Source organism: Chionomys nivalis, chromosome 10 (genome assembly GCF_950005125.1).
Source record: "Chionomys nivalis chromosome 10, mChiNiv1.1, whole genome shotgun sequence".
In the NCBI taxonomy this organism is placed as follows: Eukaryota; Metazoa; Chordata; class Mammalia; order Rodentia; family Cricetidae; genus Chionomys; species Chionomys nivalis.
Window position 1 is genome coordinate 41,133,526 of NC_080095.1, and position 21,619 is coordinate 41,155,144.

Here is a 21,619-nt window from a genome sequence, read left to right on the forward strand (position 1 = left end):
GGATTTGCAGAGAAAGACGCTCTATCTTAGTGCATAAGTTACTGACATTTTCTGCGTTGCTATCTGAAAATTGAAGTATTCATCAATTAATTTACTGAAGCTGATGGTGTAGCCTGACAGTTGACACTTGTCCTTCTTCAAGCGAAGGAGATAAAGTGAAAAATGGCTGCCTACACCACAGTGTCAGATTCCATTGCCTTGCAGTGCCAGAGGTAGAAGGAGAGGCGGAGAGCATCAGCTCCCTGTGCTCACAGATCGCCAGTGCCTTCAGCACGCCCTCTGAAGACCCCTTTTCCTCCGCCCCGATGACCAAGCCAGTGACACTGGTGGCACCACAGTCTCCTGTCTTACAAGGTTGGTAACCTCTGACCTCAGTTGTTCTCTTTAAACAATCCTGTTAGCATGCTGCTTGTGAACTGGAAGTTAGCATCCTGAGCTTGCCGTTATCCTCATCTCCCTGCCCACCCCTCCTGTCTCCTAATGTCCGCTTTCATCATTTGGCACATATATGTCTGTCTTTGATCTGCTAGAAAGAGTTTCTGAAACCTCAGTCCAGCGCTTTATTTTCCTCTTGACTTAAGGGTCAGAGCAGCCAGCCAGCTTTACAAAATCATCCACTATCAGGATTGGTCAGACTCTGTGCCTTCTAGCATAGTGATTCCCCACCAGGGACAATTCTGCCCTCTCAGAAAATTCGGCTTCCTTGTATGGAGACATTTTGGGAGGGGATGTTAATTACAGCATCAGAAATCCTGCCAAACATCCTTCAGTGTGCAGGACGGGACCCACAGCAAAGAATTACCCATATCAGTGGTGTCAAAGTTGAGGAGACCTGGACTCACTCCTCTCTACTGAGAGGCTCATAAAGTAGAAGAAGCCTTTCTGCCCCTCACTGGTTCATATTATGGTCTGTAACAAGTATCCTAAAATTGCCTTTTTGACAGCAGAGTTACACTCCAGGATTGGAGCCCCACACTCCCAGATGCTAAATAAAGTCCTCACTCATGGGTCAACAGAGAATTTATGTCACTTAAGTCAGTGACTTCTAAGTAAACACCAGCGATGGTTTAGTCCATCTCTGGAGAGTGTAGAGAAAGGGCTGCCCTGTAGGACAGTGCCGTTACCCCTGGAAGAAGCCGCCGTACACCCTTGTCTTTGGTCTAAGTCTGGAGCTCTGTCTCCTTCGAAGCAAATGCCATATGTGCTTTCTATCCAACTGACAGACATTTGTAGTATTAGAAAAAATAAACTTGATCTATTGAGCACTAAACAGTGCCTGCCACAGTGGAAAACCCTCACACGTTGTTATCTTGGTTAAGCATCAAATAGCTCTTTGAGGAAGGCATTACAAATAAGAAAAATGACTGGGTGGTGATGGCACACGCCTTTAATCCCAGCACTAGGGAGGCAGAGGGAGGTGGATATGTGTGTGTTCAAGGCCAGCCTGGTCTACAAAGTGAGTTCTAGGACAGCCAGGGCACAAAAAAACAAGAAAAAAATGAGGCCAAGAGGCTAAGAGACATGCCTAGACTGTACAGTTAGGGTTTATGCCAGATCTTCTTGGACTAGTCACGTCCCACTGGGCACAAAACCTGGACAGAACACAGCCCTTTGTCTTTAGAAGGCGTCCAGTTTATGGCTAAGGTGGTTTGTTGTTTTCAGCCCCAGGTAAACAATACTGTCATCCTCAGTGTGGTTGTTCACTCCTAAAGAAGGGGAAGACAGAGTTTATCATAGGGCAGGGGAAGGCACTTGTCTGCTCCATGCTAAAGATGATGGAGAACTGGAACACAGACTAGATCCTGATAAAGGAATCAAAGAACAAGGGTTAAGAGCTTTGGTTAAAAGGAAATGAGGACAGAAGATCAGCACTTTGGGATGTTATAAATATTACATGGGTGGGGAGTCTTAAAATTAATTTTGTAGTAAATGACAATTGTATTAAAAAGTAAATGAAAACACATACTATTTGATTTCTCACTTGTAGACATACTAGAGTATGTATGCATGGTCTCTGTTTCTGAAGTTTCAATTGCCTGTTGTTAACTATCTCAAAGTATTAAATAGAAAATTCCAAAAAGAAAGAATTCATATGTTTTAAGTTTTTACAATATGTTCTTACAATAATTGTTATTAACCCCTCAGTGTGTCTAGCTTATAGATGAAACTTTATCCTGGGTGTAAAGGTATGGGTAAAAACCCAGTATTATATAGGGTTTGCTACCATCTGGTTTTAGGCATCTGGGAACTTATTTCCCAATCCCAGAGTTATGGGCTTTTGAAAGAATTAAATTTGGTAATGTATATAAAATATTGTTAGCTTGATTCCCAGAATATACCAAGAAATTACTAAACTCAACTTGCTATTGTTGATGGCCTGATTTGATCTCTTGGAAAAGTGTAGAAGAACGAAATGTGTTTTACCCACTTAATTCAAAGCCTAGTTCTTGAACAGTCATGTTCAACTTAATTTGTATTAGTTAGGCTTCATTTCCTCTCTTATACATATTTTCATAGAACAGTCATTTGATACAGTCTCTGTGTCAGAAGGTATGTGTATCCACCATAGGAAAGCATGATCATCCCAACACCAGCTGCGCTGCCTTGTCTGTCCCCCAGTATTGGAGTAGCTTGGACACCCTGCATGAATTAACTCCATCAATGTTGTCTGCTCCCATTATAGCTAATGGCACTGACTCAGCCTTCCATGTGCTTGCTGCTAAGCCAGCCAATACTGCTCTAGCACCCGTAGCAATGCCTGTGCGTGAAACGAACCCTTGGGCCCATGCCCCTGATGCTGCTAACAAGGAAATTGCAGCCATACGTCCGGGTAAGGTGGCCACAGATATTGAAGTGGATTCTGGGAGCAGGTTCTAAAATCAGCCAGTTACCTGAGTGATGACTAAAAAAATTATATTCCCTCCCAGACAGAAGTGGCTGTGAGAACAGGCTCTAAAGCTGGGGCAAGAGGATAAGCTGGGAGGCTCTCAGGACTGTAGAACCCAGCTACTACAGAGCGTTAGTGAGCCACCGTTCCCTGCAGCACACACAGCTGCCTATAGATAAGTCGCTACCAAAAGTGCCATGAAGAACATTTTTTTTTTTACACTAACTTTTCTGGAGTGTTTTGAGGCAGGATCTCACTATGTAACTCTGGCTGGCACTCACTGTGTAGACCAGACTGGCCTCCAACTCAAAGACCTACCTGCCTCTCCCTCCTGAGTGCTGGGATTAAAGGTGTGCGCTACCAGTCCTGACTTTCAGTGTTTTTTAATTATCCATGTTTTGGGGGTTTTGAGACAGTCTTGCTATGTAGCCCTAACCTCTTGGTTCACTGCCTCAAACTCTTGTTCTGGGAATGCAGGTGTGCACCATGGGTCCAGCTCTTTGACACACACACCCTCCTCCCCCAGAGAATAAGCCAGTTTCGCTACTGTGGCTGCACCATGGCAACTTGATAGACTTTTCACACCTGTCAGCTGCCTTGGGTCAGGGGTTTGAGCCATAGCTGAAGAGCCTCAGCATGTCTTAAATTAGCACGTACTCAGATAGGTTCTGCTTGTCCTCCTTGGCTGGTGACACTTCTGGTAGAGGAACTGAACCACAAGTATCCCATCATGGGGACATGTTCCACACTTTAGGATCATTTACATAACCAAGATTATCAAGAATGGCCTCTAATTCTTCCTCCCTGTCTTGTTGGTTCTAGGGACTGAATGGGGTCAGTCTTCTGGTGCTGCCTCTCCAGGTCTCTTCCAGGCTGGTCATAGACGTACTCCCTCTGAGGCTGACCGTTGGTTAGAAGAAGTATCAAAGAGCGTCCGGGTCCAGCAGCCACAGGCCCCAACTGCCCCTCTGCAGCCAGTTCTTCAGCCTCCTCCACCTACTGCCATTGCCCCGCCAGCACCACCTTTCCAAGGAAATACATTCCTCAGCTCTCAGCCTGTCCCAGTGGGTGTGGTCCCACCCCTGCAGCCAGCCTTTGTCCCTGCCCAGTCCTACCCTGTGGCCAATGGGATGCCCTATGCAGCCTCTAATGTGCCTGTAGTGGGCATCACCCCTTCCCAGATGGTAGCCAATGTGTTTGGCACTGCAGGTCATCCTCAGGCCAGTCATCCCCATCAGTCACCAAGCCTGGCCAGACAGCAGGCATTCCCTCAGTATGAGACTAGTGCTACCGCCAGTCCCTTCCTTAAGCCTTCTGCTCAGCACCTCAATGGTTCTGCAGCTTTCAATGGTGTAGATGATGGCAGGCTGGCCTCAGGAAGCAGGCATGCAGAGGTCCCTGCAGGCACCTGCCCAGTGGATCCTTTTGAAGCCCAGTGGGCTGCATTAGAAAGCAAGTCCAAGCAGCGCACTAATCCCTCCCCTACCAACCCTTTCTCCAGCGACTTACAGAAGACGTTTGAAATCGAACTTTAGACAGTTTCTGCGACGTGTCTTTTTCTGTACTTAGAGGAGCAAAGGGGACTTTGCTTTCCTGATCAGTACACTTTTTACTAATCCCAAAGGTCCCAAGGAGCGAGTCCAAGCTCAGAGTACAGTGAGGGGTGATGTCCAGAGAGGAAAGCACTCCTGGAGAGGACCGCTCTGCAGCTAGGCTAGAGAAGTCAAGGAGACGTTGCCTTTTGACCCTCTCAAACCCTTACAAATCTCTGGCAACAGAGAGGCAGAAGTATCTGAAGAGGAATCTGTATTCAAAGCACATTTACTGGAATATAAAACATAACAGTGAGCAGAACAATCTCCCTTTATTTTTCAGGCCAGTAGCTCATTCCTCCCAGTACTGGCCTGAGTTAGAGAGCTTGATGGAGAACAGTGTGGCTTGTACAGGCTAGAAAGCGAGGCAGCCCATGCTGCCCTGTTCACAGGAGGGCTCAGCGGCAGCTGCCCAGCAGAGCTGTGTCCTGGGGATAAAGCTGAGCTTCCATTTTGAATAACAGAATAAATATTATAAATATATATATCAAAAAAGCCAAAATCTTTATTTTTATGCACCTAGAATATTTTAAATAGTTCTCAATATTAAAAAGTTGTATGAGTTGTAAGTAATCTTGCCAAAAGTGAACGGGTTAGTTGTAAGAAATTGTACATAAGATTGATTTATCGTTGATGCCTATTGAAGTAAAGAGGGAGGGTCGGGAACTGTGGGCAGGAGCCCTGGCTTGTCTGTGATCACTCATGTAACTAGCACATGCAACAACAATCATACTGATGACCAGTACAGCCACTAGGTTGTAGTTTTAAATAAAATGAAAGCAGTGTTGTTCTTGTTTTAAACCTATGGTGGAACTCTAATGTCATTATTTTAATGGAACCGATCTACACTCTAGAGAATGTGTGATATCTTTTATGTATTATTGCAGTTTCCTCATGTGAACCCTTTATCATTAAGGTGACAGTGACATAATCATATCCAGAAAGGGAATGCAGGCTATTGTGTTGATTTGTAGTATGGGTCTTAATGGGTTTTGTCCTTAAAGTTTTGTTCCCATAAGTTTTATAGGGATGAGGATTCTGGATTTATCCGCTCTGTGTGTCCGTTTCCCCGTCCTCCCCGCCATGAACAGAACATCCCATGCCAGTTGCAGCTGCTTGACCTCGGGTAACAACGTGAGACCCCATCTCATTTTTACTTTTGAACGTTGGCCTTACAATCAAATGTAAGTTATATATACATATATATTTGTACTGATGAGAATTTATAATCTGCTTTAACAAAATAAATGTTCGTGGTAGAAGCTTTTGCCCATGAAGGGCTGTTCTTATTTGCAAGTGAACTTCTAGTTGTTTTTTATTCCTCTCTACTGCCAGTTTCTAGTTTGGGACTAGTATAGTCCTTAGCTGTCGTGGGCACATCAGCGGCTGTGATGCTCAGAGTAGGTCTGCAACAGAAGCTGGGACTCTTAGTCACAGGGGTGCCGTATCGATAGACAGGGTCTCACTACGTAGTCCTGGCTGGCTTCGAACTCACAGATCCACCTACCTCTGCCTGACAGCACTGCTCCTCAGCTTTGGCTGTATATTGGAATTCCCTGAGGTGCAGCTAAGTGAAATGTGAACTCAGCATGCCTGAGATCTCCCTCCGCGCATGCGCCTGCACACAAATACCTATAATACCAGACTACTCATCAGCCCAATTAAATCAAGATTTCAGTGGAAGGGACCAAGCTGTGCTTCAAATCTTGAGTGTTTCTGGCGGTTTGTTACACTCTGGTTAGCAGGGTAAGCACCCCTGGTTTAGAGCACTTACTGTGGCCGCTCAAGCTTCCTGCTTGTGCCTGCAGACAGCTCTCTCCTTTCTGAGCAAGATGACCTGAGATACCGCTTCAACATGAAGCCTTGTTTTCCAGCCGATGTCAGAGCTTTGATACTAGTCTTCTAGGAGAGTCTAGGAGTTAAAGTGGGAAAGCCTTGGAAGCTCACTAAGTGCAGGCCTCTTCCTTGAGCGTTAAGAAATCAGAGGTTCTAAAAGATGAAGGATCCCTTCCTGCATCCCAGACTAAAAACCACTTCCCCAGTCGTGACATTGCACCCTCGATCCTATTAATGCTGGGTTTTGTGGGCTTGGGGTTGTTTAGAGACAGGGTTTCACTCTGTGGTCCAGGCTGGCTCACACTGACTGGGGCATTCCTGCCTCAGCCTCCCAGGCATTGGGATTATAGGTATGCACCACCATTCCCAGTGTGGGTTCCAGGTCATACTCAGGTCATCAGTGAATGTTTTAACACTGAGCCAGCCATCTCACCAGCCCCCGGCTGCTGTTTGTAGCATAGTTCTCACATTGCTCTAGCAACAAACACTCTTGCTCCACAGATTCCCACTGAAGGAAGCATGGCTGCTCTTTGCTGCCCAGAGCAGGCCAGTGAACTGTGTGCCCCCTCAGGCCACTTCTCTACAGCCTAGTTCTTCCCCAACATCTTCACACTCAGATTACAATCTGACTTTTTCACCCCACGTCCCTAAAGTGAGGCCATATGATTGTATTCCACCTTGCTGAGAACTTTCCCAAACATCACTCTGAACTCCATACAGTAATAGTATTGAAGCCAGCTGTGCCACTACCCAGGAAGACAGCTCACCATCTGACCCAGTGACTTTGGGTTCTGCATAGAATACTCTGAGCAGTTGCCACTGCTGCTACTGTCACGCCTCCCTACCCAGCTTGCTCTGTAGTGTGGTGAGTGGCTCCTCTGTACAAATTGAGCATCCCTCACTCAAAATCAAACATACTTCTAGACGTTTCCGCAGGCTGACATGGCATTTGGGTGTTTCCGGCTTCCGAGCATTTCAGATTTTTAGATTAGGGATGCTCAACTAGTAAAGTCTGCAAATACTTAAAAGTTTACAACACTTTGGTCCCAAGCATTTCCGATAAAGGATCCTCAACGCAAGGAATTCTAAAGAGAAGGTGTAAAGGAGTAGTTCTGTATAGGTGGAGTCCTCTTCTCAGCAGCCTGACGTCATAGCACACAGACCCTGCTGAGCACTACAGGGGGAGGCTGGCACTGGCAGCTGCTGGGGCTTAACCCTGGCTTCCTGAGAGGGCCAGTATCTGAGGGGTGACTCCTTTGCAAGCCATGTCTTACCATCCCTTCTCCCCAGCAAACTATCCGGAACTGGCGCCACAGCTAGCCTTCATCCCTGCTGCCAGTCAGGCTGAGCATTTGGCTGGAAGCGAGAACAGCTGGCACAGCAGAAGCTGGAGTAATATTCATTGCCACAGAGCTGGGCTTGCAGAATCAAGGCACAGTTGGCCAGCTCCGGCTGGTCGATGCACTCCCTGCCCAGGTCCCTGGACTGAGCGACTGGTGCTGCGGAACAAGAGAGAAAGAGCTGAGGCAGCTCCCCTGCCACAGCTTCTCACCTGCTCCACACATACTTGATCAGCAAGAAGGGATTATGGCTTCCTCTCCTTGCTGGCCTCACTGGGTGGTCCTCCTGTGTTGCTATCTGCGGTCTCAGCCCAGTGCACAGCCTTTCCCAGACTCCCCTCACTGCCTGGATCAGAGGGATCTGCCCTCACTGTCCAGAGCCAAAGAGCCACGTGACAGCTCTGTTGGCCCGGATTGGAAGAAAGGATAGATAGGTAGGGTCAGTCCTAGGAAAGCTGGAAGTCAGTGAGAGCTGTCGTTGTCCCTGGTGCTGCTGAGTCCTCCAGCCTCCCCAGCTCACCTGTCTCCTAGCTCCATCTTTCCTGCTTTCCAGCAGAGAACGCAAGGACTCTTCAAAGCCCTGTTAGCCGTGGCCGATAGCATAGCCCGTGTGCTACCTCACCTTTCCTAGGAGTTTGTCACTCAGATCTATTCTGCTGCTGCGTCCTAGTTACCCTCTCTGCAGGAACTGTGCTGTGCTGTCCCCACTGTCCCCACAGCCAACCATACAGGGCTGAGTATCTTCATTTCCTGTTCCTTCAGAAGACCCCATGAAAAACCAGACCAGCTGAGTGGCCTTAGAAAGGTTTGGCATTCTTGCCAACATAACCGGAGCATGGTAGCAAACCCACATGTGCACGCTTATTTTTCAAAATCTGGAACTTTGATTCCAACTCTCAGCCGTTGCAGTTCTAACCTGTCACAGCAGACTGTCCCTTCCCTACCGAGTTCGCTTTCATCCCAACTCTCAGCCGTTGCAACTCTAACCTATCAGGGTAGACTGTCCCTTCCCTACTGAGTTCCCTTGGGCACATTTCTTGAGCTCCAGGGGCCTCTGCTTCCTTCTCTGTGAAGTGGAGAGGAAATGGCGTCTGCCTCAGAGGGGTGTTCTAAGGACAGCCGGGCCTGGTGGCACAGGTCTGCAGTCTCTACTTGGGAGGTTGAGGCAGACCATGGCTTCAAGGCCAGCCGAGGCAACTCAGGAGACCCTAACTCAAACTAAAAATACCAAAAAGAGGCATAGCAGTATAGTTTGGTAGTAGATTGTAGAGTGCTTGTCTGTAACAGAGAAGCCACTCACGACAGCACCCAGGGCATGCAATAACCATGGCAGAAATTTGCGTGCTTGCTGCTGTCTTGACCCCACAGCAGTGCCTTCCTCAAAAAATGAGGCAGGGATAGAATGGGTGCCAGACTGCCTTCCAGCTCCACAGTATTTCCTGCTCTTCATCCAGCCCTCATAAGCAAAACAATTCGGATTTTACTCTAATGTGCTAGAAGCCTAAGCCCACCCCATGCTAACACTAACTCCAGTGCCGCCAAGCCGTGACTTGGGCAGCATGAGATAGTCACTGTGTGACTATCGGAAAACCAGCTAACGAGAGCATCTATCTGCAGGCTGGTCAAATAGAAGGCATCCAGACAGGTAGGAATTCTGGAGAGATGCTTCTAAAATAACTAAAGGCTGCAACATCCAGCAGAGGACAAGAGAAAGGAGGCCTTGCTGTGGCCATGAGTGGGGTCAGGAAGTTCATCGTAGTGGCTTCACGTCACCAAAAACCCACTAGCCTCCACTGTCAAACTTCCATTATCATCTGGCCTCCCTCACGGTAGACACATCTACAGCTGGTCACAAATGTGAATGTCTGGATCCCTTTGGGTTGTTTTTGAGGTGGGTTTTGTTTGGCTTTTGTTTTAACACAGGGATGTTGCTCACACTGCACTCAAACTGGTAATCCTGCTATGTAAGCCACGTGCTAGGATCGCCCGCCAGACCATAGCAGTCTACATTCTCGGTCTTGCTCGTTTGGCCAGTGTAGAGATGGAATGGATTTTCTAGGGACATCAGAGGTGGAATATGATGTTCTCACTGGCTGCTGTTGTTCACATAGGCACACCAGCTATCTGAGTTCCCCGGGTTGTAGAGCACTGGGCTGGGTCCAGGGGTCCCAGAGTGAGAGTCAGTCCTGCAAAGCAACATTTCAACACACACCTTCAAGCTCTGGTCTGTTCCCACTCTCAGCCTCACAGCCAGAATGACAGCCAGCACTGACCTCAGCCCTCCCATATTGGCACTGGAACTCTGCTTGTCGTGAGTGTTCATGCAGACCAGGCAGTCAGTGCTCCGTGCCAGGCACCATTCTCCGGGATCTGCCTTAGGTCTGTGAGAGCTGGCTGCCTGATGAGAGGTTCTGACCTGCTGCTCTGACCTCCCTGACACACTAAGACCTACAGAGAGCAGAGTGAGTGGCCCCTTCCCGCTCCAGCCCTGTCATTTCAACACAGAGCTCCCGTGAGTGGGAGCTTTAGACAGTCCTGTCTCACCAGTTCTAAGATGCACCTGGGAAAGTAGTCTTGGCTACATAGCAAATTCAAGGCCAACCTAGACTACAAAAGAAATAAATAAAACCAGGAGTCAAAAAAAAAAAAAAAAAAAAAAACCCTGGGTTTGGTTCCCAGCTGTCCGCATATCTGCTGTGTGGATGGTGGGAACATCCCTGAAATTCTCTGGGTACCTGTCTCATGGATAAAGAATGAGGGTGACCCTGCCCTCTGTTACACACCTAGATGATCAAAGGCACTTTTTCCATCCTAGAGCCATTTTTATGTAAACATTTTGACTATATGTGATTTGGAAAGGAGACTGTACCAAACATTGATCAAAGAATCATCTGTGCCTTTTAAGAATAAGGCCTTTTATTTACGTATGTATTTACTGCTAGGGATGGAGCCGAAGGCCTTGCATGTTAGGCAAGAACTGCACTGAGTTCTAGCCCCACAGTACCGTCCGCCACCCTGATTAGAATGGACAGATTTTAGGGGTACGTCCATCTTAAAGCATTAGACTGGCAAGTCTGAATGTCAGGGTTCTGAGGCATTTGCAGTGCCAGCCTGAACCCTTCCCCACATCTGCACCTCAGCCTTAGGTATTGAAGTAGCCCCAGGAAAGTGGGGCTCTGGGGTGACCCCGAATACCTGCCCCCAGTTACAATACCAGAAGCTAGAAAGTGAGCACAGGTGAGAACGAGATCGCTAAGCCTGTGACCCGCAGTGCTCAGCTGGCCTTCAGGACAGCAAAACCCAGGGACAGGCCTCCCTTACCTGGCAGGGCCACCTTCACCTCGGTGCTGCGGCTCACAGCCTGGCTCCCACGGTAGGCACTGCATGTGTAAGAGCCCTCGTCCCTGGGCCGCAGGTTGTGGATCAACAGTGTGCCATCTGGAGACTGGTGCACACGGTGGCCATCTGCCTGCACTGGGAGTCCATTCCTGGAGGGAAGAGGACATTGGGAGAGCCGTCCAGGGCTTCCAGAGACGTGCCCTGGGAGGCCTGGGAGATAAGGAAGGTATTAGCCAAGGCTATCCTGCTCTCCCCTCAGGGAAGTGAGGACAGGCACACTAAATTAGTAGGAGGACATTACCAAAGCCAAGCGACACAAGCTGAGCACCGAGTACCAGTTTGCCTTGGATCCACAAAGGAATCCACTCCAGCTTGTCACTGACAAATGCCAGGCCCTGTGCCAGGAGGAAAGGTACATGTACCTTCAGGGAGCCTTCCACAAGAAAGGGGCCAGCTGAGCCGGCCAACAGAAGGGGAAACTAGGGATTTGGGACCTTGAAGACAAGCCACAGGCAGATGAAGAGGAGGCAGGGGGAGCCCAGCAGAACCCACGGTGGCTCCCAGCAAGGGTTTAAGCAGGCTCTGGGAGTGGCTAAAAGGCCTTGAAGGGAGCAGGGATGGTCTCGGGGGGCCTGGAAGAGAAAGCAGGGGTAGTTGGTGCTTCGTGCACGTGGAGAAGATAACAGAGCACCGAAGTAGACGCAGGTGAGGGCAGATGTGAGAGGCGGAGACGGTGGCTCTAGGGCCAGCCTTATCTAGCTCACTGGTGCCTTCCCAGATGGAAAGAATCACCAGTGAGACGATTTGGATCTGGGGTGCCTGTGAGACCTGAAGCCGGAAAGCCCAGACCCAGAGTGTATCAGCACAGAATGACCTCTCTTCTGGAAGAGTGTATCTCTAAAGGCGTCCCAGATAAGAGCTCTGAGGACAGTAGGGAAGCCATGGGAAGGGAGTGTTTTGAGAAAATCATGTGGCCAGTAGGGGTGGGGAGGTGATTGGGTAGCCTCTCTGGAGCAGGGCCTGGATGTCGGTAGAGCAGTTATCAGGACAGACAGCAAGTTGTACAGCCATGCTATGAAGGAGGACACTGAACACTGAAGCCCCTGGCATCAAAGCCACCTAAGTGGCAGCTGGACTCCATTGCCACCATCCCTCGCCAGCAGGGCGCCCCCTCAGGAAATACTTGCCTTTGACCTCTTGTTGCTTCTCCCAAGAGCATCCTTCCCTCTCCTTACCCTCCCCTCCTGGCCTTGTCCTTGACTCTCCCAGATCCAAAGCCTCACTTTCTTCAGTGTCTAACCAGCACTTGGGAGAAAACCCGGCCAAGGCCACCTCTCAGCTCATAGTGCCCTGAGGTCCCCAAATCTCCACTCACTAACATAGGTTCTCACACGTTCTAAAGACACTAGCTGATCTGGAATCGGGCTCTGAAGCTGCGGTGGAGAGATGGCTCAGCAGCTAAGAACATGCTCTTGCAGAGGACCACAGTTCGGTTTCCAGCAGCCACATGGTGACTCACAGCTATCCGTAGCTCTTTCTGACCTCCACAACACCAGAAACACGTTTTATACAAACATACATGAAAGCAAAACACTCATAAGTAAACTTGGAAAAAAAGAAAGACACCAAAAATCTCCAAAGCTGCATGCATCCCTGTGGTTCTCAACATGGAGGAGACAGAGTCATATCTAGAAATACTGTTCCCTTTCTAACCTGAGCAGGGAAGATGTTCTAAATGCTGCTAAATATCTACCATGAACAGGCCTAAAACAGCAAGCTTGACTGGCCCAATATTTCAGTGATGCTAAGATTAAGAAACTGTAGTTGCTGGGTATGGTGGCATATACCCTTAATCCCAGCCCTCTAGAGGCAGAAGCAGGCGGATCTCTGTGAGTTCAAGGCCAGCGTGGTCTTCAGAGCAAGTTCCAGGACAGCCAGGGCTACAGAGAGAAACCCTGTCTCAAACCCCTCCCCCTAAAAAGGAAATTGTGTCACCCAGCTGGTAGAAACTGCCTTCTAGGGCTTCGTGATGTGGGATGAGGGTGCTTCGGCCTCAGAGGACGATGGTATAGTAGTGACAGTGACATTTCTGACGGAATGAGACTGTGGGACATGTATAGCTAGGATAGCACTTTACCTGGACCACCTGATGTTCACACTCTCTCCAGCCACCACACACAGAAGCCTGGCTGTGTCACCCTCTGGCACTGTCACCGAAGGAGGCAGACCTGTGATGGTCAGCTCCCCTACACAAGAAGACATTGTCAGTGGCTAGCATAGACCCCTCCCCCACTCCACTGGACCGCCCATTGGCCCCCACTCAGCACTATTTTTTTACCCAGAACTCGAAGCTGAACCCAGCGCTGGTCACGGTCCTGCCCATTAAAGGCAACACAAGTGTAGAAGCCACCATCGTCCACAGTCGCCTGGCTGATGACAAGAGAGCCGTCAGGCTGCAGCTGGTGCCTGGGGACCAAACAGAGCCAGTTGGCTTTGACCCACAGAGGGGCTGAGCAGGGCCCCTGCTGTTCAAAGAGCAGCTGGCCTCAGCCCTCACACAGCCCTGTTGTTAACACTCTCACTTGACAAGACTTGGCTTTTAAACTCAATCTAACAAAGCTTTTCATGTTTTCTGATTTGAGGCCAGGTGTGGTGGCTCATGCCTGTAATCCCAGCACTCAGGAGCTGGAAGCAGAAGAATTGCCGTGAGTTTGATGCCAACCTGGTATATGTAGAGACTATCCGGCCGCCTGAGCTACCATGTGATGCCCAGTGTTAAAAACAAGAAGGGGGCTAGGGAGGTCACAGTTTGTAGAGTGCCTGTCTTGCAGGCGTGAGGACTGAATTCAACCCCCAGAATCCACATTTGGGGGGTGGGGAGGCAGGCAGACATGGTGGGGCATGCTTGAAATCCCAGCACTGGGGAAACAGGATTCCTGGGCTTGCTGGCCAACCAGCCTAGTCTGCTTGTCAAGCTCCAGGCCAATGAGAGACCCCGTCTCAAAGAAACAAGGTGGACGGTTCCTAAGAATGATATCTAAGGCTGACTCCTGGCTTATAAACAGAAGCGCACATGGATGTGCGACATAATTTCAGATTAGATTTCTAGTTTGTATTGAGACAGAGTCTCACTGTGTGGCCCTGGCTGTCCTAGAACTCGATATGTAGACCAGACCGGCCTTAAATCACAGAAGTCCACCTCCTCCCCAACCCCTCAAGGGCGCTGGAATTAACGGCTTAGATTTCTAGTTTTTGCCATATGCAATGTGGACTCGAACCCTGACCCTACGGTGAGCTGCATGGCGTTGAGCTTATGTGTGTGAACTGCTGACAAGGAGCACATGCTTCAGTGTGGCCCCTGCGGCTTACACAACAGTGAACGGGCCTCAGTGCAAAGTCAGTAACTGCCAGCAATGGGGACCATCTAGGGGCGTTTAGAATCCATCTCCCCGCTTGCCTGGCCTCTCATTTCCATCAGCCATACTTTGGAAATGCCTAGAGGCCTTGTGCTCCAAACCCCCTTTCTCCAGAGCCTGGAGTCCTGCTTTGGCCCCCATAGGATGCGTGGCTGGAGACAGGACGGTGGGGCAGGGGAGGGGCTGAATGAACCTGGGAGAAGAGACCAACTGCCCATCTCTTTGCCACTCGATGGTGGGGGCCGGGAAGCCTTCAGCACGGCAGGTCAGCCGGATCCGCTGGCCAGGACTGGCATCCACCACCCCAGGCTGAGTCCGATCCAGACGCAGCCTAGAAAATAAATTGTACTCAGCTTAAGGAGCCCTGGCTGCTACTTCTCCCCATAAGAGTCCTCTGCATGAGCCCCTTTCTCCCTTTCTGGTCAGGGTTGGATCCCTAAAACTATCCCTTAGTCCTGTTTAGGACACCAACTCTCTTATTAAGGACTGGAGAGTAAAGGCTCAGCTGGCAGCTACCGTGGCTGACTAAACGCACCCAGTGTCCCTCTGCCTACCTTCTGCCCTGCATGTCTGCCGGAGATGCTCCCTCTGCCCCCAGGTCCCCAGAGATGGAGCCACCCCTCCAGGCTAGCTCAAGGCACCAGGCTTTTCCAATCGTCACCTCTCACTGGGCACTGGCTGGTGAAAACCCAACCCCAGCAGACACTTTCCCTTATCGCCTATAGAGACCATGGACCCTGAAGGCTCTGAACGTGTTGTGACCTATTCAGAGAGCATTAGGACATGGTGTGCTGTTGTTACCTGCTGGCAGGCCTGAGGTGTGGGGAAGAGAAAACCCCTGGCCCTCCAGCTTCTGCTCCAGAGTCCCGAGGACCATGGCCAGGGTCTGGGTGCCTGGTCTGAGGGAACTGCCTTGGCTGGGCCTCGGACAACACTGGCATGTCACCCCCTGTCATGTGTGAGGCCAAAAGTAGTATGAGCTTTGGGGAGGTGGGAATGAAAGAGGGCCCTGAGACCAGCAAAGCCCAGTGGAGAAAAGAGGGTGTTGTCCCTGCCCCAGGAGGATGCGACCAAGGAAGAACCCGGGCCTTTCTTGGGTGGGTCAGGCCTCCCTCCCTCAGCCCCACTCTGACTTGTGAGACCCTGGGAGGTGGAGTGGGGGGCGGGAGGATAGGACAGAGACCTGTTACTCGAAGCTGGATTTTCTGGGGGTCATGGCCTGGTCTGTGGCTGCCACAGCTATAGGTGCCAGCATCCTCTGGCCTCAAGGGGCTGATGATGAGGGAGCCATCTGACTGTAACTGGTACCTGATGGAGGGAGAAGAGACATCTCTGGGCTCCTGAGGGCTCTGTGTCCTCTGCCACCCATGTTACAAAAGAAGACCAAACGGCCCCACAGCCCTCGGAGCCCCGAGCCTCCCAGGGAATGCCAGAGGGGTCTCCCCAAGAGAGGACACTGCACACACAGGAGATGGAAGATAGCTGCTGCTCCCCGCCTTCTCCCACAGAGAGGGGCTGTGGTTTTACACCCACCTATCAGAGAAGAGGGTCTGGCCATCTTTCTGCCACCCTGTCTGGAACTCTGGGGAGGTGTTGCCAGGGCAAAAGAGCTGTACCGCCTGCCCGACAGATGCCTGGACCAGGGAGGGCTCCGAGCCTGCCAAGCTGATCCTGGAGAGGTGAGAGGTATGGATCTGCCTCCTGGTAGCAGGTCACCAGGGAACTGTCTTCTGTAGGTATTTGCAGGACTAGAGTCCCATGGGCAACTCTGTCTTCCCAACCCCGCCACACCCCCAGGCATTGCCCCTCGGGCAGCTGTGCAGGAACAAGGCAGGCAGCCCAAGCGGGTAGGGGGAGGCTGAGGAGGGCCACACATGTCAGCTCATGTGGGGAGCCAACCAGGAGGCTCGGGCTGGTAGCACGTGCTTTGGTTTCTTAAGTCTTTAATTTCCCCAAACCCTGTGTTAATATGATGGAACAAGAGTGATAAATAACAGAGCCCATATCAAAAGTTATGATATATTTCAGGAATGAAACATTACCGCCATTTCACAGGTCAAGAAATTGAGGCTCTAGCCAGCTTTTCTACCTAGACAGAGACCTCAGGGTACAGTAGCTAAAGCATAGAGAGAACCTGCGAGCGGATACCTCAACTAAGCCGACATCTCCAGAACCTCGGCATCCCTGGTCTGTAGTGGGATGGTAACAAAACCCACCTGGCTGGGCTGTCTGTCTAGGGCTCAACCCTGGCCTGGGTATCCATTGCCCTTACCTGGGAAGCAGGCCTCACCTGTAGGAGCTGCGTGTGGGTGGCACTGGTGGTCCAGCATCTCGACCCAGTCCAGGGACTCTGAGCCGGAGGTCCTGATCTCCAGGTAGGTTTCCATAGGCTGGGGGGTAGTGCGCCTCCCCAGGCCCTGGCTCCTCTTCTCTCCGCCAAGGGTTTCCAGAAGGTGAGGGCAGTCTCGGTACTGTGGCTCTTGTCCTGTGCCAGTCAGGCTGGCCTCCAGGACCACGCTGGCCACCGTTCACATGGACACGATGCCCAGAGGCGCCTGCCTCAGGATGGCGGGGCCCAGGGTGCTCCCGGCAGCTATTCATGCACTCCTGCTCCGACGCAAAGTTATTGGCATTGCCGTGGCAGCCACCATACCAAAACCGGTTACACCGGCCCACTGACGGCACAAAGTACCAGTGGGCAGCCCAGTCTCCACACGATCCAGGAGCACTGGGCAGCAGACACCTCACTGGGTAGGCTGTGGATTGCGGATGGTACACATCACCCAGGTGGCCAGTGGTCACACCGCCCTCTCCCCTCAGACTTATAGCTGTCCTGGTTCACGGCGCTCAGCTCCACTCCTGCCAGGACCTCTGGCCGCCCCTAGGGGCCCAGGACACACCCAGGATCTGTGCTAGACTTGCTTCGGCTAGGTTACAGCATCCTTCAACCGTACCCAACTAGAGTCCCCAGAAAGAAACAACCTTGAGCAAGCTCTCTCACCTCCCTTCCAGCCTGGCCCTCTGGGAATGCACACACAGGCTGGCTAGAGTTGGACTTCACTGTGACCTCCCATGAGGGACTGTGAGCATGCCCAGCAGGAGATCTGGCCTCATTCTCATTCCCAGGACCGCGTACCAGCACTAGCCTGCTTGCCCTCTCAGCCCTGCTGGCCGGTGTGGATAGCCTGCTCTGTCTCTCCTTGTTCCAAGTGGCAGTGGCTGCCTGTCCCGATACCCACCCTTCTGCTGAGCCCTGGGCCTCCAGCCTGTTAGACTTTGGATGTGTATTCCCATGACAGACCCTGGAAGCTCCACCCATCAATCCCCTACTCCAGCCCCCACCTTCTCTCTACAGCTCAGCTTCTACTCCTGGCACACCCCATCTCAGGCGTGGGCAAGCCTCACAGCACTGCCCACCTTGCCCTTCCTGACCCCTGACATAGGATGGACTTTTTTTTAACTTGTGATCTTTTTTTTTTTTTTTGAGACAGAATCTTATTTATCTCAGGCTAACCTTGAACAAGGTGTGAACCGTCTTGCCTCTACCTCTCAAGTACTGGGATTACAGACCTTGGCCACCATCTCTGGCTTATGTGGCACTGGAGATTGTACCCAGGGCTTCGTGCACGTTAGGCAAACACTCCACCAACTGCGTTGCATCCGCAGCCCTGGGTGCTCCACTTGTAATCTTCCCCAGCCAAGTACAAACATCGTAGATAGAGGAATGACCCACCAAAATCCTCTGCCCTGGTTATCTCGTGCATGCTCGGGTATTGGGAAACTGTGAGTCAATGAGGTCTTTGGCTGTGGGTGGGGGATGAGGACCCAGTGAGACTCCAGAGTCTACCCATCAGTAAGGATGAGAAGGGGGTACCCCTCTCACCGTAGTTGGGTTGGCCCACACAGCCTTCCCCCAGGGGACCAGCTGCAGAAGCCACGTTGTCGTAGCAGCAGCCATACTGGGAGCCACGACAGTCACTGGGTTCGCCCTCGTGGGCCTGGGGTTGGTGGTGGATCTTAGGGACCTGAAGAGGAAGCCAGAGGTAGGGAAATTAGGAATAAATCTTGTTTTCAGCGGGGAGCTTGGGCTGTCCAGAGGAAGTACGGCAGGAAAAGGAAAGAGACACAGCTGAGTCAGAGGTAGAGAGCCCCACCCAGGGGAGATTAGAGGCCACCCCTGAAGCCTCACTCTTTGAAAGGACAGCTAGGTTACCTGGTCCATATGGTTCTCCCTTTCCCAAGACTGAAGCTGCAAAGACCCCAGTAGCCCTGAGCTGTGTTCCTGCCCCGGGAGCCACTTACTGTGGAAGCCACTGCCCTGGGCCCTGGCCTGTCCCCAGTACTGTCACTGCCGTGAGACCTGGTGCAGCCAGCCTGCTGGGGCCCCTCAGCTGCAGACACCCCATCCGGGCAGCATCCATACCTAGAGAACAGCACACAGCCACGCTCACTGCCCAGCCCAGCCCTGCTCTCCCGCGGATCTTGGGGCCTAAACTCCCAAGGCGGAAGGGACTCTGAGGCTGCTTACTTAGGAAGCTGTCTGGGGAGAGCACATTCCTGGGCAGAGCGACAGCGTTCTTCGTACCACAAGCTCTGCTCAGTCCCACTGCCACCCAACAGCTGCCAGGGTGCATGGTGCACCTTCTATCCCAAAACCAGAAAGCGGAATGCATCTAAGCTTGTACAAATGTCAGGTTCCCAGAGGTTCCCGAAAAGAAAAAAAAATTGATCTTCCATCAATTAGAGTTTCTGAAGCAAGAGGAAGCTTGGAGAGAAGTCTCCCTCACAACCTCCTTCAGCAGCAGTCATTGCTCCTGACTCTCAGAAGAGGGAGCCAAGAAGTCACTGCCCTCAAGTCACCCAGCAAACAGCTGGAAGTCGCTGGCCTCAAATCCCAGACCTATAGCAGCACAGTCCCTCTGGGGGCCTGCACGAGGGAGGTCTCGGAAGAATGGAGCAGGCATTTGGCAGGATGGGGTGACTCAGCCCCTCCCTACAGGACTGAAGGAGTGTGTTGGTAGAAGACTTGAGATGGGCCAGCCTCATACTGAGCTCCTGAGCTTGGCATGGACCCGAGAACTGGAATCACCTTCCATGTCTGCTCCAAGCCTCAGGCTATTTCTCCATAAGCTGGCTGCATTAGAAGCCCATCAAGAGGAAGAGAACCCACACATCCACCCAAAATGGCACAGTCAGGGTACCTCAGGAATTTCAAGCTGGGCAAACCTGCCCTGAGCAGGGATGCTGGCCCTGCCCAGTGTTGCCCAGGCCCCCCTGATTCTCTCGCCTGCTGAGGAAGAATAGCTGCCCCAACCCACCTGCTCTGAAGACACAAGGCCCCAGTCAGGGGACAGCCTTGCCACTGTGGCCCAAGAGATGGTGTGTGGCCATCAGGACAGCATCCATGGGCGCTGTGTCTGCAGTCACGGGGACCTGAGCTCGGCCTCAGCGGTGAGCGGTGTGGAGGGTGCTGCAGAGTGGGGACCCGGCCTGCAGCTGACTGGTGGGGGTCTGGGCCTTCCCGGGGGTTACTCTGGGCCGTCCATCGCTGGTCTCTCGCATCTAATCAGGAGGAGAAGACCACTGTGGGCACCCACATCGCTCCTGTCCTCATCCCAAGTCCACCACCTTCCTAGGTCCCCACTCCCTCTAGACCGCTGCCAGGTCACTGGGGGCAGGACCCAGCTTCTCACCTGAGACTGAGGACACTTGAGGGCCTGAGGGCACCCTGGGGTCTGAGGGGCGGGCCCGTGAGTCCTGTATGCTAGGGACCTCTGTAGGGGCCCAAGTAATGGGTGTGAAGGGCAGAACCAGAGAAAAGCAACACCAGAGATAAAAGTCGACATCCCAACCCCTGAAAACAACACCCAGCAGAGACTTTGTGACTGTTATCGGCCTGAAAAGTCACAAAAATCCCCCTGCCTCAGCCTCTCAGGGGCAGGGATTCCAGGTAGGTAGCAACACGCCTGGTCAAAGATTTCTTTCAGCTTTTCTCCGTGTCTGAATTTTTATCTTGTCCAGCTTTGCTGTCCTGTTAGACCTGATGACTTGGGGGCCACAGCAGGCAAACTGGTAGGACACTTGCCCAGCATAAGCCGGGCCCAGGGTTTGAGCCCCAGTGCCCCCCAAAAGAGAAAAAATGAACTTTCATGATTTTTAGTAGTTAATAGTCTTTTCTAATCATAAAATGTCAGAGAAATTGGGGTTTTTATGAAGAGGAAAGGAAACTGGCAGGGCACCCCCAAAACAGTGCTTCTTGATGGGGTGGGGCTTTCCTGCTCTTCTCACAGTACGCAGTTTGCTGGAATAACTAACACAGGTGACTAAGAACACTGCAGGGAGCGGCGGGTTGGTGGAGAAAGCCCGTGCGGAGTCCCAGCACCCACAAAAAGGGATCTCTGGGAGTTCCAGGCCAACAAGGCTACATAGTGAGCGTCAGCCTTCGACAAAGATAATTAAGATATAATTGTGGGGAGGCTAAAAAGATCGCGAGCAGTTAAGAGCATTAGCTGCTCTTCCAGAGGACACGGGTTCGAGTCCCAGCACCCAAATAGTGGCTCACAACCATATGTAACTCCAGTTCCAGGGGATCCAATGCCTGCTGGCCTCTGTAGGTTTCATGTGTGCACAAGGTGCATGGCTGAACATGGAAGCAACATTACCATATGCATAAAATTAAAATTTAAATAGAATTTTTAAAATTAATTTTTAAAAACTATTTCTAGGTCTAGTGTGGCGATACACACCTGCACCCCAACACTTGGGAGATGGAGACAGACTGATCAGGAGCTCAAAGTCATCCTTAGCTACACAATGAGTCTGAGGCCAGCCCGGGCTGCGTTACACCCTGTCTCAATAACCAATAATGATGATAATAAAACATCACTCTGTCCCTTTTTTCCAGTGCCCAGGGCATCATACACTGCCCTTTTTAACTCATGGATTCCTGCCTTCTGCCTCCTGGGGTTCTTGAATCTCTTCTATACTTCACACTGTTCCCCCGCCCCCCGCCAAGTGTGGGCCAAATTTGCCTCTCCCTACCTTCAGAATCATGAAAAGCCCAGTGCCACCCCCGACCCTCCTCAAGGGCTCCCTTATGCACAGACACGGCGCCCCATGACAGCCACAGACTGGAAATCACCCTTGCTGCCCTTGTCCAGGAAAAGGGAGCCACACTTGCCCAGGGCCACACTGGAGTTACCACGCTGG

The 21,619-nt window shown here is 51.3% G+C and overlaps 2 protein-coding genes across 14 annotated transcripts in view; one reads left to right on the forward strand and one right to left on the reverse strand.

Annotated features, from left to right (window-relative positions):
- Numb (NUMB endocytic adaptor protein) overlaps positions 1-5,770 on the forward strand; it is a 129,418-nt gene extending 123,648 nt beyond the window's left edge. For 4 of the 9 annotated variants that reach the window (XM_057782225.1, XM_057782224.1, XM_057782222.1 and 1 more), the window contains 3 exons: positions 205-354; positions 2,684-2,830; positions 3,710-5,770. In XM_057782225.1, coding sequence (XP_057638208.1) covers positions 205-354; positions 2,684-2,830; positions 3,710-4,422 — 1,010 coding nt within the window. In that variant the 3' untranslated portion in view covers positions 4,423-5,770. The remainder of the gene's footprint in view (positions 1-204; positions 355-2,683; positions 2,831-3,709) is intronic. The other 5 variants (XM_057782221.1, XM_057782220.1, XM_057782226.1 and 2 more) reach the window with 3 other exon arrangements.
- Positions 5,771-7,155: 1,385 nt separating this feature from the next.
- The window catches only part of Papln (papilin, proteoglycan like sulfated glycoprotein), a 28,509-nt gene continuing 14,045 nt past the window's right edge, over positions 7,156-21,619 (reverse strand). For 2 of the 5 annotated variants that reach the window (XM_057782871.1, XM_057782869.1), the window contains 13 exons: positions 20,104-20,184; positions 19,729-19,972; positions 18,713-18,833; positions 18,294-18,426; positions 16,701-17,166; positions 15,944-16,081; positions 15,594-15,718; positions 15,212-15,359; positions 14,604-14,741; positions 13,333-13,460; positions 13,132-13,240; positions 10,977-11,143; positions 7,156-7,814 (listed from right to left, as the gene is read on the reverse strand). In XM_057782871.1, coding sequence (XP_057638854.1) covers positions 7,639-7,814; positions 10,977-11,143; positions 13,132-13,240; positions 13,333-13,460; positions 14,604-14,741; positions 15,212-15,359; positions 15,594-15,718; positions 15,944-16,081; positions 16,701-17,166; positions 18,294-18,426; positions 18,713-18,833; positions 19,729-19,972; positions 20,104-20,184 — 2,174 coding nt within the window. In that variant the 3' untranslated portion in view covers positions 7,156-7,638. Of the gene's footprint in view, positions 7,815-10,976; positions 11,144-13,131; positions 13,241-13,332; positions 13,461-14,603; positions 14,742-15,211; positions 15,360-15,593; positions 15,719-15,943; positions 16,082-16,700; positions 17,167-18,293; positions 18,436-18,712; positions 18,834-19,728; positions 19,973-20,103; positions 20,185-21,619 lie in introns of all 5 variants that reach the window. The other 3 variants (XM_057782868.1, XM_057782867.1, XM_057782870.1) reach the window with 2 other exon arrangements.